We start from the raw sequence: 14,838 nt of genomic DNA, 5'->3' as shown, positions 1-14,838 counted from the left end.
ACAGGCTGGGCAACAGAGAAGTAGAGTTAGCATTTAATAGATACAGAATTTCGGTTTTACAAGATGAAGTAAGTTCTGGAGATGAAGAGTAGTAATGGCTGTACAAAAATGTACATTGAAACTGTCACTTAAAAATATACAAGATGCTAAGTTTTAGATGTGTAGCATACCACAATTACAAAAAAAAGCATTAAAAAAACCTAAAAATTAAGCCACATAACGGAAGTAGACAAAATTATATAAAGAATACCTGTAAATGAATAAGGAAAACACAAACCATCAAAATTTTTTTTGAAGATTGAATTCTTATTTACTTATTTTTGAGAGAGAGAGAGAGACAGCGTGCGTGAGCATGTGCATATTGCACGTACAAGAAGTGGGGGAGAGGGAGAGGCAGAAGCAGACTCCCTGCTGTGCAGGGCTGCACAGGGCAACGGATGCGAGAGACTATCCCATGACCCTGAGCTGAAGGCAGACAACCAACTGAGCCACTCAGGTGTCCCAATTTTTTTTTAAATGGGTAAGGAATGAGAACACTGAGTTTGCAAAGGAAAGCCTAATGGCCGATAAACACAAAAATATGCTTAATATTTCTACTGGGAAGGGAAATTAAAATTAAAATAAGCTACCATTCACATCCATCAGACTGACAAAAATATAAGTCTTACAAATGTCAGGTCACTAGAACTTTTTTTTTTTAAATACTTTGTTTATTTACTTGACTGACAGAGATCACAGGTAGGCAGAGAGGCAGGAAGAGAGAGGGGGAAGCAGGCTCCCTGCTGAACAGAGAGCCTGATGGCGGGCTCAATCCCAGGACCCTGAGATCATGACCTGAGCAGAAGGCAGAGGCTTTAACCCACTGAGCCACCCAGGTGCCCCAGGTCACTAGAATTCTTATACACTGCTAGAGGAGTGCAAATTGATATCATGATTATAAGTTGAAGCAATATCCAATAACGCAGAAGATGCAAATACACTCAGATCCTATAATACTACTTCCTAAGAAAAACTCTTGCGTGTCCAAGAAAACATGTATAGTAATGTACAACGCTTTTTTTTTTGTACACCAGCTAAAAGCTGAAACTACATGCTGTACACAGAGAATGAATAAACAACAACAAAAAAACTGATGTGAAATACTACATAATTTAAGGAACTAAAGCAATATGCACTATCATGGATAAATTCTTTAAAAAAAAAGTTAACACTTAAAAGAAAAGTTGCACAAGGGGCACCTGGGTGGCTCAGATGGTTAAGCATCTGCCTTCAGCTCTGGTCATGATCTCCAGGCCCTGGAATTCAGCCCCGTCAGGCTCCTAGAGGGGAATCTACTTCTCTTTCTCCCTCCGCCCCTATCCCTGTTTGTGCTCACTCTGTCCCTGTCTCTCAAATGAATAAATAAAATCTTCAAAAAGAAAAGAAGAGGGGGCACCTGGGTGGCTCAGTTGGTTAAGCAGCTGCCTTCAGCTCAGGTCATGATCCTGGAGTCCCTGGATCGAGTCCCGCATCAGGCTCCCTGCTCTGCAGGGAGTCTGCTTCTCCCTCTGACCCTCCCCCTTCTCATGCTCTCTCTCTCATTCTCTCTCTCAAATAAATAAAATCTTTAAAAAGAAAAAAAAAAAAAGAAAAGAAGAGGGATGCCTGGGTGGCTCAGTCAGTTAAGCCACTGCCTTCGGCTCAGGTCATGATCCCAGGGTCCTGTGATTGAGTCCCGCATTAGGATCCTTGCTGAACGGGGAGCCTACTTCTCTCTCTGCCTCTGCCTGCCACTCTGCCTGATTGTGCGCTCACTCTCTCTCTGACAAATAAGTAAATAAATAAAATCTTTTAAAAAATAATTAAAAAAGAAAAGAAGAAAAGTTGCAGGAGATGTAGAATATTACAATCATCTGTGGAAAAAATTTTTTAACTTTTAAAAACACTAAAAAGTGCTTTGACATTAAAAAAATCTTATGGTTTCGGGGCACCTGGGTGGCTCAGTCGTCAAACATCTGCCTTCGGCCCAGGTCATGATCCCAGGGTCCTGGGATCAAGCCCCGCATCAGGCTCCCTCTTTGCGGGGAACCTGCTTCTCCCTCTCCCACTCCCTTAGCTTGTGTTCCCTCTCTCACTGTCACATAAATAAGTCTTTAAAAAAAAAAAAAACCTTATGGTTTCAATAGTAAAAACAAAAGTATGAATGGGAAGGATATAGGCATCTTCAGCACAGTGGTTACTTCTAAGAAAGAGAATGGAAAAGGGAAAAGGTTACAAAGTGAACTTCATCTGCATGTTGTTTTATTGCTTGAGGGAAAGGGCAAGTTAACCAAGTATGAGGGAGTTAAGATCTGCTACATCTATACCATGAACATAAAGGTATTCACACCTACTGTTTTCTAAACTTCAAAGTGTAAAATATTCCATAATCTTAAAAAGCAGCTTTAAAGGGGCGCCTGGGTGGCTCAGTTGTTAAGTGTCTGCCTTCAGCTCAGGTCATGATCACGGTCAATTTAAGTATTTAATATTTTAAGTAAAAATGTTTTTTAAGATTTTATTTATTTATTTGACACACAGAGAGAGAAATCACAAGTAGGCAGAGAGGCGGGGGGGGGGGGGGAGCAGGCTCTCCGCTGAGCAGAGATCATGACCTGAGTCGAAGGCAGAGGTTTAACCCACTGAGCCACCCAGGCGCCCCAAGTAAAATATTTTTTTAAAAAAAGAATTTGGGGAGCCCTGTTAAAATACAAATTTTTTTTAAAAAAGCAACTTTAAAAATAATGGACAGGTAGCAAGCAGTAGACATGATTGCAGACTATTCTTTCCACCATAATCAGTAAATATTTGGGAGTCGGAGACCTAGTTTCCAACCTCTGTTCCACCAACAAGTTGCCTGATACTGAGAAAGTTAGGTACTTTCTTCAAAGCTGCAATTTTCTAATCTGTAAAATAAGAATAACATCAATCTCATAAGGCTGCTAAACATATAAAATGCCAGATAGCAGGCATTCAACTGAAGTATTTATTAATTTAAATTTGCAGTAAAAGCAAAGAATTGAAGGGAGAAAAAGGACAAAGGTTTTGAATGATACGAAGTTCTCTCCTTTGCAAAATTATGTAAGAGAACAAGGGATGTCAGATGGATGTGACCACCACTTTCTATCTTCCAAGAATCAATTTTAAAATAGGAATTTTAGGGGTGCCTGGGCAGCTCAGTCAATTAAGGTCTGCCTTCCACTCAGGTCGTGATCTCAGGGTCCTGGGATGGAGCCCCATTGGGCTCCCTGCTCAGCGGGGAATCTGTTTCTACCTCTCCCTTGCCCCTTCCCCAACTTGTACCCCTGTGTGCGCACTCTCATTCTCAAAGAAAATCTTTAAAAAAATAAAAAACAGGAATTTTACAAAGAGATTCAAGATTACATCTATCATAGGATTAGAATCTAGATTTCTTGGTGCAGTTCAAGGCAACCAGAGTCACATCAAAAAATCCCAAATAATCTTGTAAAGCGGTATTATCTGAAATGCTTCCAAATAAAGTACTTTTTCACTTAAAAAGGTCACATTGTAACACAACCTCTTCCCCAATTTATAACTGTCTCCTTTAATAAAAAAATTTTTTTTAATTTATTTGGCAGAGAGAGAGAGACAGAGAGTGTGCGCGCTCAAGCGGGGAAGTGGCAGGTAGAGAGAGAAGCAGGCTCCACTCTGAGCAAGGAGCCCCATGTGGGGCTCATCTCACATGACCTTAGCCAAAGGCAGCTGCTTAACCGACTGAGCCACCCAGGTACTCTTAACTCTCCTAAAGAAGGATTAACAAACACCATGAGAACAAGGCCCACATTTTTCTTTTGCATTCCCCTTGGCCACAGGTTGTTTGCACAGAGATGACAAAGTAACTCTATTGTAAGTACCAAAGCCCCTTCATTTAAATCTTTTTTTTCAGGCAAATTCACACAGCACTATCACTACACTGAAGGAACACTTTATGATCCAAAACAACAATAAGGAAAATATGAACATATAGCTAATTTTGACATCTTAACAGCTATCCGTTCAGATGTCCCAAGAACTGCTCTGAGCACTGTAAAGACTCTTAATCTTCCTTTCCTACATTCTTACAAATAAGAAAACTAAGAGAGTCAAAGCTGAAGATATTAAATAGAAAAGCCAGGACTCAAAGCAAATCTAATTCCAAAGCCCACGCTCTTAATCACTAAGCTAAATTTACTGTATCATGCTTAAGGAGTGAAATATCCCTGCCTCCTGCCAAATTCAGTTTTTAACACCAAGAAAAAAAGGCAAAATATACTTAAATACAATAGGGAATATTAAACTGTCACTCATACTTTGTTTTATTAGCATTTAGCATTTACAGTATTGTTTATGAAAAAAAAATAGTCCCATACAGCAACCATATATAATGATTAGAATGGACTGCTAATGCAAAAAGTCTGGGTTCATTAACCAGATCTGTATCACTGAAAAACAATCAATCTCTTCAGGCCTCAGTTTCCTGATCTTACAGATGAGGAATTTGGCCTAGATCTAAGGTCTCTTTCAACTCGAATACTCAATGCATTTTTTTTAAAGATTTTATTTATTTATTTGACAGAGATCACAAGCAGGCAGAGAGGCAGGCAGAGAGTGAGGGAGAAGCAGGCTCCCCGCTGAGCAGAAACTTGGGATGTGGGGCTTGATCCCAGGACCCCTGGATCATGACCTGAGCCGAAGGCAGAGGCTTTAACCCACTGAGCCACCCAGGCGCCCCTACTCAACGCATTTTAACACATTTTCTAAGACACCACTAACACATTAGTAAATATATACATGTATATTTATCTAGAAGATGGACAGTAAAGGTACAAAAAATGTTCACAGCATGGCTACTACTAGTTTTGAGGGTCACAAAGGGGTGATAAAGGGAATTCCAGATGCATCTAAATCTATGTCTGATGGACAGAGATCAAAGTCTTTATAATCGTAAAATAAAACAAGAAATGCACCCCAAACAGTATTACTTGGACAGGCTGCAATTATTTTTTTTACCTCATCAAAAGCTTTCTTCACTCAGCCCACACCCAGAACCCCATAAGGCACATTATTTAAATAAGTTACACAGAGCTGTAACTTATATAACTGTAAAAACTGCTTTTCTACTCTTAAAAAAATTGTTCAAACTCTGGTTATATTCATTTCCAGCAGGGAATTTCACCTCTTTCTTTTAATCAAAAAGGAAAAAGTTTAAAAGAAAAAAAATCATTTACAAAGGGAAAACAAGTATAAAATCCTAAAAACATCACTCAAAACTAGTAGTAGTAGCCATGCTATAAACTTTTTTGTACCTTTACTGTCCATCTTTTAGATAAAATATACTACACATCTTACAAATTTAATAGTCTGAAATGTTCTAAAGAGTTTTGTCGATAGCAGTGGTTCTGAACATTTGGCAAGGTCTGGAGACATTTTTAGTTGATACAACTGGCAGGGAGAGAGAGTAAGGAGGTAGGGTGGAGGGCTAGCTGTGCTAATGGCAACTAGTGATAGAAGCCAGGGATACTACTAAACATCCTACAATGCAGAGAAGAGCCACTCACAGCAAAGAATTCATTATCTGCCTAAAATGTCAACAGTGCTAAGGTTGAGAAACTATGGTCTACAGAAATCAACAGTTTACTTCTAAAGATTTGCCAACCAGTTCTATAGATCAAACTAGATAAAATACATTAAAATTAAAATGGCAATAAATACAAAATCCACTTAAGCACTTAAAAGAAAACTACAAAAGCAGTTTTCATGAAATCAATTTGTAATGCCATAAATTTAAGTATTCCCTACTGAAATCTTAGAAAATGTCAGCGAAGTGCAATTACAATATGAAAAACTACAGATAACATACAACAAACAAACAAGAGTATATACACTGACTTAAGGGCATTTTACTTCATTGAGCTTCAAATTTACAAGTATTTTTTGCAGGGGCGTCTGGGTGGTTCAGTCTTTTAGGTGTCCGACTCTTAGTTTCAGCTCAAGTCTTGACCTCAGGGTCTTGAGATGGAGCCTTATGCGGGCTCTGAGCTCAGTGGGGTGTATGCTTGAGATTCTCTCTCTCACTCTTTTGCCCCTCCCCCAGCTTGGGTGCTTTCAAATAAAAATTTTTTCAAGTATTTTGCATATTGACTCACAGCTAAATCTTTAAGTAACTTACAGGTAACACTTATTTTAATTTTTTATTTAAGGTTTTATTTATTTGCCAGAGGGAGAGAAAGAAAGAGCAGAAGCAGGGGGAGCAGCAGGCAGGGGGAGAAGCAGGCCTCTCACTGAGCAAGGAGCCCCATGGGGAACTCAATCCTAGGACCCTGGAATCATGACCCGAGCTGAAGGCAGATGCTTAACTGACTGAGCCACCCAGGCGTCCCCCCTTATTTTAACGTTTAAGCTATTAAATTAGGTTATGTTTAAATCCTGTAACCCGTAATACAAACCAGTCTCAGTTATTTTTAAATAATTAAAGAATGCTTATCCTTGGAAAGTAATGACAATGTGGTACAATGTAAACACAAGTGGACCTAGACCCAAATCCTAAAGCTATGTTTGTAGACAAATAATTTAATTTCTCTGAATCTCAATTTCCTCATCTAAAATATAGGAAATCTAATTCAAAAAATTTTTCCTGGAAATTAGCAATAATGCATAAACAAATGGTACTGACAGCCACTCTACAAATGGTGGTTAGTTTTTAACAGCAATAATAATAAATCTGTGAATACAGATTATAGTTTTATTATAGCCTCAAAATCTACATTTCACTTAGTAATTGCACTCATAAAATAACTATAACATGTATTTTAACCAATTTTCCATTCCTGGCAATTTGAGATATTACTTAAAATTCACACATATTTAAAATTAAGTCTGACACATAAAGGATGGATTTCCAAACAGCCTCAAGGAAAAAAGGCCTAGATGCCTTTATTATTTTAAGTAAGTAACATATATCTGTATGACTCAAAACTCAAAAGGGATCCTTTGATGCCTATTACCTCAGACACATTCGCTTATACAGAAATAATCAATTTTACCAATTTCTCATTGAGACAAATACACATATTTCCCCCTTCTTCCAACACAAATGCTGGCCTCCTCCACACTATTCTGCACCTTGCTTTTCACATTTGATTTATCTTGGAGACTATATTTTAATAAACACACTTTAAGAATGGCCACTTATAACTTATGGTCAGAATTCAGCAAATGTCAGCTATCTTTATAAGACAACTTAAAATGCCAAAAAAAAAAAAAAAAAAAAGTACTTGAATCAACCAGTAAACAAAAGCATATGAAACTTTGGTAAACATGGAGAGTTACATAGATGAAGTGATGAAATACTTGGTTACATGACCAGACACTCAAAATACTACATTTCCACACTTAAAAAGGAAACACGTGGACTGTACTACAAGTCCTTCAGTGAGCTGAAAGTAATCAACATAATCCACTTATAGAACTGGGACTACTAAATTATCGATGAAATAAAATATTGGTGAAAATAAAGTCATTTATTGGTTATAATACAAGATTAAATTATCTGACCCTTTTCTAAATATACTTTGTAACTTACTTTCTGGAAGAAGTTTCCTTCCAGATTTATAAAGCTACTCTTCTTAAAAAAAATAATTTTTTTGCATTTCCTATTCTCTTCCTCTGAAATACTATAATGCTTACTTGAAGCAAGGCTTCAGCATCCCTTACATATAAAGAGCAATACTGCTTTAACAATATGCACACTAGGGCGATACTAGATTTCTTTTAAGCTTTAACTGAAATACTAAAAATATCATGGTGAAAGTCACCTCTTACACAAAGCAAAGAGACCATATGGATCACAAGAGCAGTAACTTACCATTTTTAAGTAACAGAAAATAAAGCACTTGAAAGAAGTTTTATATTAAGTCTCAGGTTTGTGCAACTTTATTATAGAAGAAATGTTTTAGGCTATTGGCAACTGTATTAACTGAATCTTTCATTAGGAATATATATGTCAACTATACTCAAATATATTTTCTTGCAAATAAAAAGTAAGAATCATTGTTTCACTGTATATCAGTACAGACATTTATGACCCTATTTCTGCACTGTACCACAAAAATACAAAGTCATCCTTCCATTCAGAGTTTTGGCACTAGAACAAATACAGAGGTCAGAGTTCATACACATGCTCTGTAAAACAGATCATTTCTTACAGACTACTACATTCAATAAATCTACTGGTATTTGTTATTTTTAAGTTAATTTTAAAGAATTATATTCAACATGTCGAATTGGAAAAATAATCGCTGTAGAGTCAGTATCACAAATAAAGCTCACTTATATCTATTACTTATCACACACTCAGAATGCTGAATTGCACAAATCATTTATCGAAGTTCCAACATTAAGAGAAAAATACAAATAGTAATGATGCATTATTAAAATGATATAACATCTTGAAAATAATAAGTATTTCAGTATTACTTTTTCATCTCTTTGTTAAATCCAAGGAGGAAAAAAACTGCATTCTTGTTGATTTGGGTATGAAAAATTGTACTTATACTTGCATGGTTTTGAGTCAAATCACAAGGATATTTTGATTATATTATATAAATAAATATGACCAACATCAGAGTAAATTCTGCAAGACTCAAGAGCAGCTTGAGACAAAAAAACATATTTTTAATAATTTCAGATAAGATACACTGGGACAAACCTACTAAATAAGGTGGTGTAATAATGTATCGATCTGGTGAAATCCCATGTTTTTAATAGGGCTGTTTTTCAAAAGTAAGAATCAAGTTAACTATGAGGGACATCATAATGAAGTTTCATGGCACAATACAACAGTCACAGAGGCACTGTCTTAGGAGAGACTCTCTGATCTGTAACTTGTAAACAATATTTTGAAATAAGCTACTCATACCCTCCATTATTTTTTCCTAATGAATAATATTTAAGCGCCTTTAACACACCAAACAACTTGCCTTCACCCAATCAAAAAGCTTCACATGTCAACAGAAAAGAGGCCTAGAAATTGGGGAGTGGGGCGACGGGGGAAATGAGGTAATTATCTAATCTGGAATCAATTTCCTACCTCAGATGAAAATTCCCTTATCTCCCACTCAAATAAAAGAGTATCCCATTATGTCTCCTCTTCTCTCCCAACACCGAACTAAGGAGGGAGTAACTCTGAACGTCCTTCTTTCATCAAAACCTAAGGCCTTTCACCGCTCCTTTCCAAAGGAAAGGACGGTGGAGGCCAAACAGGCCATAATGTAGAAATACCCTTAAAAGTGTGGGCCTTTGAGCAGCGCAGCTCTCCGGATCCAGTTACCACCTTTCCCCTTCCCCCAACCCACTTCCCGGGTTTTCTAAGGCTCGGCCTGCTCCCTCCACACCCTACAGCCAGACTTCCAGCTGTTGCCACTGCCTCGGGGCTCTCTCTAGAGCTCACCCCCCCCCCCCCAAGAAATGCCCCCCTCTCCATCTGCCCCCCAAACCGAGTTCCTCTCCAGACCACCCGCCCGCAAGGCGGTCCATCCCAGGGCCCGGGGAGGGGAGGAGAAGGCGACGGAAGCAGGGGGAGACTGCTGCTCTCCCACAGGCAGAAGGGCGACCGCAAGGAGGGCCACGCAGGGGTTACCGGGGATACTGGGGTCGCCGCTGGAAGAACCCTCCCGCCCTGGGCTGGGGTGGGGGATGTCCGGGAGTTCATTTCTGACCTCCTCGCTCTTCAGCACCTCCTTGAACTCCCGCTTGATTCGCTGCACCGCGATGTTGGCCATGTCTCCGCCCGCAGCTGATTCGTACCCGCCTCCTCCGCCACCGCTACGACCACCGCCACCGCCGCCACCTCTTCCACCACCGCCTCCTCCCTCGGCGATTCACACCCGAGCACACGAATGCTGCCACTGCCACCCCGGCCGCCGCGCTCTCCTCAGTGTGGAATCACCTCCGCGCCCGGCCACCAAAATGGCGCCGGGTCCGCGCATGCGCAAGACGGTGACCCGGCCGGGCGGCGCAGCCGCTCCCGTTGTAGCCCCATACGCCTCAAACGCGAGCCCGCGCCGCGCCGCGCCGCGCCGCGCGTCTCAGCCCGAGCTGCGGCCGCGCGGCTCCGCCCTGCCGGCGTCTGGGGCCAGGAGGGTGCGGCTTCCGCGCTGGCCAACCCTGCTGGGGCCTCCCGGGTCCTCTCTTGTGCCTCCGCCTCTCTTCAAATCACTGTGGTGTGGTCGGGGCTTCCAGCCATGGCCTCTGACTGAAGGCTGAGCCCAACCTAACGGGTTCACGCGGCCCCCCTCGGCTACCAGCGCCTGTGAGCGCCGTCCTGACTCAGCCAGACCGAGAACCTGCAGGCTTAATGTGCCTGACTGTGTCTAGTGTATAAAAACATCATTCCAGAACTCGATCCGGCCCATTTTCTGTTGGTGTAGCCCAGAAAAATCCACTGCGGTCCGTTTTTGTTCTGAAGCCATTAGAGTGCCACTGCTAATACTATCATTCCAGGTACTACACGTCACTGAATTAAGAGTGGTCATTGTTGGGTCCCATCCCGTGTATCTGAAACAGGTACTCCATGTAGATGCCTGAGGTGGATTTAGAAGCCAGATGTTGATCTTTGAGCTACTTAGATCATTAATACCGAGTTTTAATAGTGTTTAACCTCCAGTGTACATCAGAATCCCTGAAGAGCTTGTTTAAAAAAAACAAAAAAAAAACCCACAACTTTTGATCACTCATCATAATAGATCAGAGAGATGGGGACCTGAAAGTGACAGCTGATTTGGCTGAACCAGAAAGAAAATGAGCTCCCATTGTGGCTGGTGCAGAGGACATGGGTACATCGTTGGTAAGGAGAGGAATAAGGCTGTCTTAAAGTATTGGTTGGTTGGTTGTTTCGACTTCTTTCTTCTTGTTTCTCCTCCCTCTCCTTGATTTTACAGAAAGCCAAAAATCCTTGTTTTATATTAAAAAAAAAAAAAAAACACGTTGCTAGACCCCCATCCCTAGAGTGTGGGGTGGGTCTAATAATTTCCTTCTTTAACAAGTTCTCAGATGCTGCTGCTCTTGCTGCTACACTATGAGAACCACTAAACCAAAACACGTGAAAATAGTTTGTATATTAAAGTGAAAAATGGAGAAATAGAGGCTTCTTGCGGAGGAACGGTAGCTTTACTTCTGTAGGCCTAGGGCCTACAACAGTGTCTGGTACTGGTAGGCCCTCAATAAATATTAAATGAACAAATGAAGATAAGAGTAAAATGTTTTAGGTGGAAAGTAAGTTTGAAAGGCAATTTGAAAGTCGTTGCTAGGGTTTCAGTAAGTAATATGGTTTTGGTGCTGAGCGGTACTTTAAATAGAACATTCTGGAAGAAGTAATAAAGGTTATTTAGAAGTTTTTATTTCATGAGCTTCTTTCACCTAATCAATTAGTAAAGTATCCGCCTAGAAAAATACCACAAATACACAGTCTTAGCAGAATTATTAAAGTTATGGCACCAAAAAGGAAATATTCCCTGGAGTGAATCACTCAAGTGGAAGCATGTGGAAAAAAAGTTCTTGAACTTCTGCCACAGGAACCAGGAGGAGATATTTGATTCCAGCTCTCCTCCATGCTAGCTATCTTGGTCAACCGTTTATTTCCTCACCTACAAAATAAGGAAGCTGGATTAGACGATCTCTTTCAAGTTTTAAGAGGTCAGAATTCTAAAACATCATTTGGAAACATCTCCGTAAGAGGACTAACATAAATTATAAACCCTTCCAGCAGAGCCCCCTAGTGGTCCTAAGAGGAACCAACTGTACGTGTGGGTGATGGTACAATGAATCATTGCTATAATGTAATTCATGCAATGCTATGTGTATCTGTGTCAGTACATTGAAAATAATCATTTTGAAGTGTGCAAAAACTGTTTTGAGTACTTTACATTTGTCAACTTCATTCAGTCCCCAATCTTAATCTTGGAACTTCAAAGAAACTTGCAACACTCAAATCACAGGGGGACTACTTATAAGGGTATGGTAATTTCTTTGGGGGAGAGGGCCTTGGTCTTTTTTTTTTTCCCTTGAGAGAAAAAGAGAAAGCGGGGGAGGGGAAAAGAGAGAGGGTGAGAGAGAATCTTAAGCAGGCTCCCCACTTAGAGTGGAGCCTGACACAGTGTTCCATCTCAAGAGCCTGAGAATATGACCTGAACCCAAAATCGAGAGTTGGACATTTAACTGACTGGGCCACCAAGGCATCCCTGGTCATTTTTAAACACACATAATCATTGGTCCTGAAATTCTACTTCTAGGAAGTCATTCTACAGTCCTTCCAAAGAATGGGCAACTACATATTAACTGATATGAGACAATTCCCAAAGTACATTTTAAGAGGAAAAAAGCAGTATGCTAAATGCAATGTGGTATCTTGGATTAGATCCTAGAATTGAAAGGACATAACTAATGAAATCTAAATAAATTCTGTAGTTTAGTTAATAGTATCATACCAATATGAATTTCTTAGTTTTGACATGGTATTAGGGTTATGTAAGATGTTAACATTAGTAGAAGTGAGTAAAGAATATACAAGAATCTCTGAAACTTTTCTGTAAATCTACAATTACTTCAAAAGAAAAAGTTTACTTTTGAAAAGCACTATGCAGTCCATATTGTGTGTAGTGCACCACCATATGTGTGAAGGAAGAAAGGAATATGCTTATGTATGTAATATTTGTGAATCCTCAAAATGTCACTGGAAAAATGCATAAGAAAATGACAGTAGGGGTTATCTCTGAGAAAATAACTTAAATGCCTTGAAGAAGGCAAAATGGGAGAATTTTCACCATGTACCTTCTTGTATATTTTACCTATTCAAAACTAAATTTTTAAAAATGAGTTTCTAGTAATGCCAATTATAAGTTCTTCACTATTATGATCTAGTTCTGGTTGACTACTTCATTAAAAATTAATTAATGGGGGCACCTGGGTGGTTCAGTGGGTTAAAGCCTCTGCCTTCGGCTCAGGTCATGGTCTCAGGGTCCTGGGATCTAGCCCCAGGTTGGCCTCTCTGCTCAGCGGGGAGCCTGCTTCCCTTTCTCTCTCTCTGCCTGCTTCTCTGCCTACTTGTGATCTCTGTCTGTCAAATAAATAAATAAAAATCTTTTTAAAAAATTAATTAATGAAACAAATAATTATTGAGTGCCTATTATGTGCCAGGCATGATGTAGGTCCTAGAAGTGTATCAGTGAAAAAGAAACAGAAAGCTTCTGGAATTGCAGGATTCACATTCTGTCGAGATAGGGAGAATTCATCTCAAAATATTGTCCACAAAAATGTAGGGGTCCCTGATATGTTTTCAGAGGTCAATCTGCAATGACCAAATTATCATCATAATACAACTAAGACATTATTTGCCTTTTCCTGTGTTGAAATTTGCTCTGATGACATAAAAGCAATAGTAGACAAAAACAATCACTGTGTTAGTAATAATCCTATTAATACCATGCACTCACTATTAAAAATACCAATTTTGGGGTGGCTGGATGACTCAGTCACTTAAGCATCTGACTCTTGGTTTCAGCTCAGGTCATGATCTTGTGGGTGGTGAGATAGAGCTCCATGTCAGTCTCTGAGATTCTCTTGCTCTGCCCCTCCCCCCTAAAATAAATAAATAAAGTTTTAAAAAGAAAAAAAAAATACCAGTTGCAGGGACATCTAGCTGGTTCAGTTGGTGGAACATACAACTTGATTTCAGGGTCCTGAGTTGGAGCCCTGCATTAGATAAAGAGCTTACTTTAAAAAAATACCAGTTTTAGTTTGTTTGTTTGTTTTTAAATGAAGACTTGCACTTTTACTTTTTTAATTTTTTTAACATTTTTATTAAATGTTAATGGACATGGGGGTCATGACCTGACCAGACAGCAGATGCTTAACTGACTGAGCCATCTAGGTGCCCCTTGTTTTTTTTTTTTTTTTTAAGATTCTATTTTTAAGTAATCTCTACACCCAACGTGGGGCTCGAACTTACAACCCTGACATCAAGAGTCGCTAGTTCTACTGACTGAGCCAGCCAGGTGCCCCCTCCTTTTTTTTTTTTCTTTTTTCTTTTTTCTTTTTTCTTTCTTTTTTTTTTTTTTTACCAGTTTCACTTTAGAATGTGTTTGATGAAGCAGTGGAAATTGATTTTATTAAACTTTAATATTTGAATACACGCCCTTTTAATATTGTGTGTCATTCTGGGACGCCTGGGTGGCTCGGTTGGTTAAGCGGCTGCCTTCGGCTCGGGTCATGGTCCCAGCGTCCTGGGATCGAGTCCCGCATCGGGCTCCTTGCTCCGCGGGGAGCCTGCTTCTCCCTCTGCCACTCTGCCTGTGCTCGCTTGCTCGCTCTCTCTCTCTCTCTGACAAATAAATAAATAAAATCTTTAAAAAAAAAAATATATATATATATATATATATTGTGTGTCATTCTTGGGAACGATGGAGAAAGCACTTCTACTGCATCCCAAAGCACATGGTTAAGCACTTGCACAAGTGGTGAGTTGTGAGCTAAATTAGCAACTATTGGGGCGCCTGGGTGGCTCAGTGGGTTAAAGTCTCTGCCTTCGGCTCAGGTTATGATCCCAGGGTCCTGGGATCGAGCTCTGCATCGGGCTCTCTGCTCAGCGGGGAGCCTGCTTCCTCCTCTCTCTGTCTCTGCCTGCCTCTCTGCCTAGTCTGTCAAATAAATGAATAAAATCTTAAAAAAAAAATAAATTAGCAACTATTTCCATGGAACACTATTTTTACTTAAAATAATGATTGAGACAAACTATGTTTCTCAAGGACTGGGTATTTGGCAGACATTTTA

The 14,838-nt window shown here is 39.8% G+C and overlaps 1 protein-coding gene across 2 annotated transcripts in view; it reads right to left on the bottom strand.

Moving 5' to 3' along the window:
* The window catches only part of UBE2K (ubiquitin conjugating enzyme E2 K), a 76,515-nt gene extending 66,510 nt beyond the window's left edge, over nucleotides 1-10,005 (bottom strand). Inside the window, exon 1 of one of the 2 annotated variants that reach the window (XM_080796907.1) lies at nucleotides 9,732-10,005. In XM_080796907.1, the coding sequence (XP_080653033.1) occupies nucleotides 9,732-9,794 (63 nt within the window). In that variant the 5' untranslated portion in view covers nucleotides 9,795-10,005. The remainder of the gene's footprint in view (nucleotides 1-9,731) is intronic. The other variant, XM_080796908.1, reaches the window with a different exon arrangement.
* Nucleotides 10,006-14,838: the final 4,833 nt, after the last annotated feature.

The sequence above is a fragment of the Martes martes genome, assembly GCF_963455335.1.
Source record: "Martes martes genome assembly, chromosome: 2".
Lineage (NCBI taxonomy): Eukaryota > Metazoa > Chordata > Mammalia > Carnivora > Mustelidae > Martes > Martes martes.
Note: the sequence above shows the minus strand (reverse complement) of the source record. Positions and strands in the feature narration are given on the sequence as shown.